The sequence below is a fragment of the Oncorhynchus gorbuscha genome, linkage group LG19 (genome assembly GCF_021184085.1).
Source record: "Oncorhynchus gorbuscha isolate QuinsamMale2020 ecotype Even-year linkage group LG19, OgorEven_v1.0, whole genome shotgun sequence".
Taxonomy (NCBI): Eukaryota; Metazoa; Chordata; class Actinopteri; order Salmoniformes; family Salmonidae; genus Oncorhynchus; species Oncorhynchus gorbuscha.
The window spans coordinates 67,760,635-67,768,134 of NC_060191.1; the positions used below are offsets into that span (position 1 = coordinate 67,760,635).

At 49.1% G+C, this 7,500-nt stretch overlaps 1 protein-coding gene across 1 annotated transcript in view; it reads left to right on the forward strand.

Moving 5' to 3' along the window:
• LOC124006382 (cGMP-dependent 3',5'-cyclic phosphodiesterase-like) overlaps nt 1–7,500 on the forward strand; it is a 199,025-nt gene that overhangs the window by 125,472 nt on the left and 66,053 nt on the right. The window contains exon 5 of the mRNA XM_046316372.1: nt 389–498. Coding sequence (XP_046172328.1) covers nt 389–498 — 110 coding nt within the window. The remainder of the gene's footprint in view (nt 1–388; nt 499–7,500) is intronic.

Sequence of the window (7,500 nt, forward strand, 5' to 3'; positions counted from 1 at the left end):
GTGCGTGCGTGCGTGCATCTTTAGTTTATATTGGAACAGATGTCTTTTCTCATAGATTAGCATGACAAAGGTGCCCTCTGTATTATCATACGAGACAATAGTGACCCACAGCAACACACTCACCCATGGGAAAACCCGTCACTATCGCATCTGTACACACACCTGGCTCTGGGAATTACATTCATTTGATTTATTTCAGTAGACAATAAGTAATGGATTTTTTTATAAATCTGTCCTTGTATTGTCTATAGAGAATCAGCCCCCCTGTGTATGGGTGGTGTTCTAACATCCCCCCCTCTGTGTTTCTCAGTGAGGAGGTGTTCTAACATCCCACCTCTGTGTTTCTCAGTGAGGTGGTGTTCTAACGTCCCCCCTCTGTGTTTCTCAGGGAGGTGGTGGGCCAGTTGAAGAGGTGTGTGTGTGCAGGTCTACCTCCGTCGGAACTGCACGAGAAACAAAGGAGCAGCCTCGCAGCACCCCTCCCACCCCACAGACGAGGTTTGTCTGTGTGTGTGTGTGTGTGTGTGTGTGTGTGTGTGTGTGTGTGTGTGTGTGTGTGTGTGTGTGTGTGTGTGTGTGTGTGTGTGTGTGTGTGTGTGTGTGTGTGTGTGTGTGTGTGTGTGTGTGTGTGTGTGTGTGTGTGTGTGTGTGTGTGTGTGTGTGTGTGTGTGTTTACACTCACCAAAGTTCTAAAAGAATAAAGACATTACAAATGTCATATGTCTATATACAGTGTTGTAACGATGCGTAAATAGTTAAAGTACAAAAGGGAAAATAAATCAACATAAATATGGGTTGTATTTAAAATGGTGATGGTTCATCACTGGTTGTCCTTTTCTCGTGGCAACAGGTCACACATCTTGCTGCTGTGATGGCACACTGTGGTATTTCACCCAGTAGATATGAGAATTTATCAAAATTGGATTTGTTTTGAAATTCTTTGTGGGTCTGTGTAATCTGAGGGTAATATGTGTCTCTAATATTGTCATGCAGGTGAAGGAGGACCCAAACGCGACTTAACAGAAACAGAGTTTATTAATGTTCAAAACCGAATAACTGAAATCCTCTAGATTAGTAGAGGGGAAAACAACTGGAGAAGCGGCCACAGACTGCAGGTCGCTTCGGGTAGGCGCAGGCCGTAGTCAACTGAGACACCTGCTCACACGCAGCGTCTGAAGAAGGCACAAAACACGACAGGACAGGGTGATACACAATCACGGCAAAAAACACGACAGGACAGGGCGAAACGCAATCACAGCATGGAATACAAAACAAGGAACCGATGGAACAGGAACGGATAACAAAGGAATAAATAGGGAGTCTAATCAGGGGAAAGGATCGGGAACAGGTGTGGGAAGGCTAAATGATGATTAGGGGAATAGGAACAGCTGGGAGCAGGAACGGAACGACAGAGAGAAGAGAGAGCGAGAGAGTGAAAGGGGGAGGGGGAGAGAGAGGGATAGAACCAAACAAGACCAGCAGAGGGAAACGAATAGCATGGGGAGCACAGGGACAAGACATGACAATAAATGACAAACATGACAGTACCCCCCCACTCACCGAGCGCCTCCTGGCGCACTCGAGGAGGAATCCTGGCGGCAACGGAGGAAATCATCGATGAGCGAACGGTCCAGCACGTCCCGAGACGGAACCCAACTCCTCTCCTCAGGACCGTAACCCTCCCAATCCACTAGGTATTGGTGACCCCGTCCCCGAGAACGCATGTCCATAATTTTATGTACCTTGTAAATAGGTGCGCTCTCGACAAGGACGGGAGGGGGGGAGGGAAGACGAACGGGGGTGCGAAGAAAGGGCTTAACACAGGAGACATGGAAGACAGGATGGACGCGACGAAGATGTCGCGGAAGAAGCAGTCGCACAGCGACAGGATTGACGACCTGGGAGACACGGAACGGACCAATGAACCGCGGAGTCAACTTACGAGAAGCTGTCGTAAGAGGAAGGTTGCGAGTGGAAAGCCACACTCTCTGGCCGCAACAATACCTTGGACTCTTAATCCTGCGTTTATTGGCGGCTCTCACCGTCTGTGCCCTGTAACGGCAAAGTGCAGACCTCACCCTCCTCCAGGTGCGCTCACAACGTTGGACAAACGCTTGAGCGGAGGGAACGCTGGACTCGGCAAGCTGGGATGAGAACAGAGGAGGCTGGTAACCCAGACTACTCTGAAACGGAGATAACCCGGTAGCAGACGAAGGAAGCGAATTGTGAGCGTATTCTGCCCAGGGAGCTGTTCTGCCCAAGACGCAGGGTTCCTGAAAGAAAGGCTGCGTAGTATGCGACCAATCGTCTGATTGGCCCTCTCTGCTTGACCGTTAGACTGGGGATGAAACCCGGAAGAGAGACTGACGGACGCACCAATCAAACGACAGAACTCCCTCCAAAACTGTGACGTGAATTGCGGACCTCTGTCTGAAACGGCGTCTAACGGGAGGCCATGAATTCTGAATACATTCTCAATAATGATTTGTGCCGTCTCCTTAGCGGAAGGAAGTCTAGCGAGGGGAATGAAATGTGCCGCCTTAGAGAACCTATCGACAACCGTCAGAATCACAGTCTTCCCCGCAGACAAAGGCAGACCGGTAATGAAGTCTAAGGCAATGTGAGACCATGGTCGAGAAGGAATGGGGAGCGGTCTGAGACGACCGGCAGGAGGAGAGTTACCCGACTTAGTCTGCGCGCAGTCCGAACAGGCAGCCACGAAACGGCGCGTGTCACGCTCCTGAGTCGGCCACCAAAAGCGCTGGCGAATAGACGCAAGAGTGCCTCGAACACCGGGATGACCCGCTAACTTGGCAGAGTGAGCCCACTGAAGAACAGCCAGACGAGTGGAAACAGGAACGAAAAGGAGGTTACTAGGACAAGCGCGCGGCGACGCAGTGTGCGTGAGTGCTTGCTTAACCTGTCTTTCAATTCCCCAGACTGTTAACCCGACAACACGCCCATAAGGAAGAATCCCCTCGGGATCAGTAGAAGCCACAGAAGAACTAAACAGACGGGATAAGGCATCAGGCTTGGTGTTCTTGCTACCCGGACGGTAAGAAATCACAAACTCGAAACGAGCGAAAAACAACGCCCAACGAGCTTGACGGGCATTAAGTCGTTTGGCAGAACGGATGTACTCAAGGTTCTTATGGTCTGTCCAAACGACAAAAGGAACGGTCGCCCCCCTCCAACCACTGTCGCCATTCGCCTAGGGCTAAGCGGATGGCGAGCAGTTCACGGTTACCCACATCATAGTTGCGCTCAGATGGCGACAGGCGATGAGAAAAATAAGCGCAAGGATGAACCTTATCGTCAGACTGGGAGCGCTGGGATAGAATGGCTCCCACGCCTACCTCTGAAGCGTCAACCTCGACAAAGAATTGTCTAGTGACGTCAGGAGTAACGAGGATAGGAGCGGACGTAAAACGTTCTTTTAGAAGATCAAAAGCTCCCTGGGCGGAACCGGACCACTTAAAACACGTCTTGACAGAAGTAAGAGCTGTGAGAGGGGCAGCAACTTGACCGAAATTACGAATGAAACGCCGATAGAAATTAGCGAAACCTAAGAAGCGCTGCAACTCGACACGTGACCTTGGAACGGGCCAATCACTGACAGCTTGGACCTTAGCGGAATCCATCTGAATGCCTTCAGCGGAAATAACGGAACCGAGAAAAGTAACGGAGGAGACATGAAAAGAGCACTTCTCAGCCTTTACGTAGAGACAATTCTCTAAAAGGCGCTGTAGAACACGTCGAACGTGCTGAACATGAATCTCGAGTGACGGAGAAAAATCAGGATATCGTCAAGATAGACAAAAACAAAAATGTTCAGCATGTCTCTCAGAACATCATTAACTAATGCCTGAAAAACAGCTGGCGCATTGGCGAGACCGAACGGCAGAACCCGGTACTCAAAATGCCCTAACGGAGTATTAAACGCCGTTTTCCACTCGTCCCCCTCTCTGATGCGCACGAGATGGTAAGCGTTACGAAGGTCCAACTTAGTAAAGCACCTGGCTCCCTGCAGAATCTCGAAGGCTGATGACATAAGGGGAAGCGGATAACGATTCTTAACCGTTATGTCATTCAGCCCTCGATAATCCACGCAGGGGCGCAGAGTACCGTCCTTCTTCTTAACAAAAAGAACCCCGCCCCGGCCGGAGAGGAAGAAGGCACTATGGTACCGGCGTCAAGAGACACAGACAAATAATCCTCGAGAGCCTTACGTTCGGGAGCCGACAGAGAGTATAGTCTACCTCGAGGAGGAGTGGTCCCCGGAAGGAGATCAATACTACAATCATACGACCGGTGAGGAGGAAGGGAGTTGGCTCGGGACCGACTGAAGACCGTGCGCAGATCATGATATTCCTCCGGCACTCCTGTCAAATCGCCAGGTTCCTCCTGAGAAGTAGGGACAGAAGAAATGGGAGGGATGGCAGACATTAAACACTTCACATGACAAGAAACGTTCCAGGATAGGATAGAATTACTAGACCAATTAATAGAAGGATTATGACTTACAAGCCAGGGGTGACCCAAAACAACAGGTGTAAACGGTGAACGGAAAATCAAAAAAGACATAGTCTCACTGTGGTTACCAGATACTGTGAGAGTTAAAGGTAGTGTCTCAAATTTGATACTGGGAAGATGACTACCATCTAAGGCAAACATGGGCGTAGGCCTGTCTAACGGTCTGAAAGGAATGTTATGTTTCCGAGCCCATGCTTCGTCCATGAAACAACCCTCAGCCCCAGAGTCAATCAAAGCACTGCATGTAGCACCCGAACCGGTCCAGCGTAGATGGACCGACATAGTAGTACAAGATCTAGATGAAGGGACCTGAGTAGTAGCGCTCACCAGTAGCCCTCCGCTTACTGATGGGCTCTGGCCTCTTACTGGACATGAAATAACAAAATGTCCAGCAACTCCGCAATAGAGGCACAGGCGGTTGGTGATCCTCTGTTCCCTCTCCTTCTTCGAGATGCGAATCCCTCCCAGCTGCATGGGCTCAGTCTCAAAGCCAGAGGGAGATGGTTGCGATGCGGAGCAGGGAAACACCGTTGATGCGAGCTCTCTTCCACGAGCCCGGTGACGAAGATCTACCCGTCGTTCTATGCGGATGGCGAGAGCAATCAAGGAGTCCACATCTGAAGGAACCTCCCGGGAGAGAATCTCATCCTTAACCACTGCGTGGAGTCCCTCCAGAAAACGAGCGAGCAGCGCCGGCTCGTTCCACTCACTAGAGGCAGCAAGAGTGCGAAACTCAATGGAATAATCCGTTATGGACCGTTCACCTTGGCATAAGGAAGCCAGGGCCCTAGAAGCCTCCTCACCAAAAACTGAACGGTCAAAAACCCGAATCATCTCCTCCTTAAAGTTCTGGAATCTGTTAGAGCAATCAGCCCTTGCCTCCCAGATAGCTGTGCCCCATTCTCGAGCCCGGCCAGTAAGGAGTGAAATGACGAAAGCAACCCGAGCTCTCTCTCTAGAGTATGTGTGGGGTTGGAGAGAGAACACAATCTCACACTGCGTGAGAAAGGAGCGGCACTCAGTGGGCTGCCCGGAGTAGCAAGGTGGGTTATTAACCCTGGGTTCAGGAGGCTCGGCAGGCCAGGGAGTAACAGGTGGCACGAGACGTAGACTCTGGAACTGTCCAGAGAGGTCGGAAACCTGAGCGGCCAGGTTCTCCACGGCATGACGAGCAGCAGACAATTCCTGCTCGTGTCTGCCGAGCATGGCTCCTTGGATCTCGACGGCAGTGTAACGAGCGTCTGAAGTCGCTGGGTCCATTCTTTGATCGGTTCCTTCTGTCATGCAGGTGAAGGAGGACCCAAACGCGACTTAACAGAAACAGAGTTTATTAATGTTCAAAACCGAATAACTGAAATCCTCTAGATTAGTAGAGGGGAAAACAACTGGAGAAGCGGCCACAGACTGCAGGTCGCTTCGGGTAGGCGCAGGCCGTAGTCAACTGAGACACCTGCTCACACGCAGCGTCTGAAGAAGGCACAAAACACGACAGGACAGGGTGATACACAATCACGGCAAAAAAACACGACAGGACAGGGCGAAACGCAATCACAGCATGGAATACAAAACAAGGAACCGATGGAACAGGAACGGATAACAAAGGAATAAATAGGGAGTCTAATCAGGGGAAAGGATCGGGAACAGGTGTGGGAAGGCTAAATGATGATTAGGGGAATAGGAACAGCTGGGAGCAGGAACGGAACGACAGAGAGAAGAGAGAGCGAGAGAGTGAAAGGGGGAGGGGGAGAGAGAGGGATAGAACCAAACAAGACCAGCAGAGGGAAACGAATAGCATGGGGAGCACAGGGACAAGACATGACAATAAATGACAAACATGACAAATATGGTCATACATTTGGCAGGAGGTTAGGAAGTGCAGCTCAGTTTCAACGTCATTTTGTGGGCAGTGAGCACATAGCCTGTCTTCTCTTGAGAGCCATGTCTGCCTACGGTGGCCTTTCTCAATAGCAAGGCTATGCTCATTGAGTCTGTACATAGTCAAAGCTTTTCCTTAAGTTTGGGTCAGTCACAGTGGTCAGGTATTCTACCACTGTGTACTCTCTGTTTCGGGCCAAATAGCATTCTAGTTTGCTCTGTTTTTTCGTTAATTCTTTCCAATGTGTCAACTAATGGTCTTATAGTTTTCTCATGAGTCTAATTTCGTTGCTGTCCTGGGGCTCTGTGAGGTCCATGTGTGTTTGTGAATGGGTATCTAATTCTAATTCTGTTCTGCATGCATTATTTGGTGTTTTATGTTGTACACAGAAGATATTTGGTGTTTGTCCCATTTTGTGAATTCTTGGTTGGTGAGCGGACTCCAGACCTCACAACCATGAAGGGAAATGGGTTCTAGAACTGATTCAAGTAATAATAATAAAAAAAGATTCTAGCAGGGTGAGGCCGGGTGCTGCAGACTGTTCCAGTGCCCTCGCCAATTCATTAATATATATTTTGAAGAAAGTATCCCTGTCTCACACCACAGCCCTGTGGAAAGAAATGTGTGTGTGTTTTTTGTGCCAATTTTAACCTCACACTTGTTGTTTGTGTACATGGATTTTATAATGTTGTATGTTTCACTCCCAATACCACTTTCCATCAATTTGTATAGCAGACCCTCATACCGTTTTGAGTCAAAGGCTTTTTTGAAGTCAACAAAAGCATGAGAAGACTTTGCCTTTGTTTTGGTTTGTTTGGTTGTCAATTAGGGTGTGTAGGGTGAATACGTGGTCTGTCTTACGGTAATTTGGTTAAAAAAAAGCCAATTTGACATTTGTTCAGTACATTGTTTTCATTGAGAAAATGTACGAGTCTGCTGTTGATGATAATGCAGAGGATTTTCCCAAGGTTGCTGTTGACACATATCCCACGGTAGTTATTGGGGTCAAATTTGTCTCCACTTCTGTGGATTGGGGTGATCAATCATTGGTTCCAAATATTGGGGAAGATGTCAGAGCTGAGGATGATGTT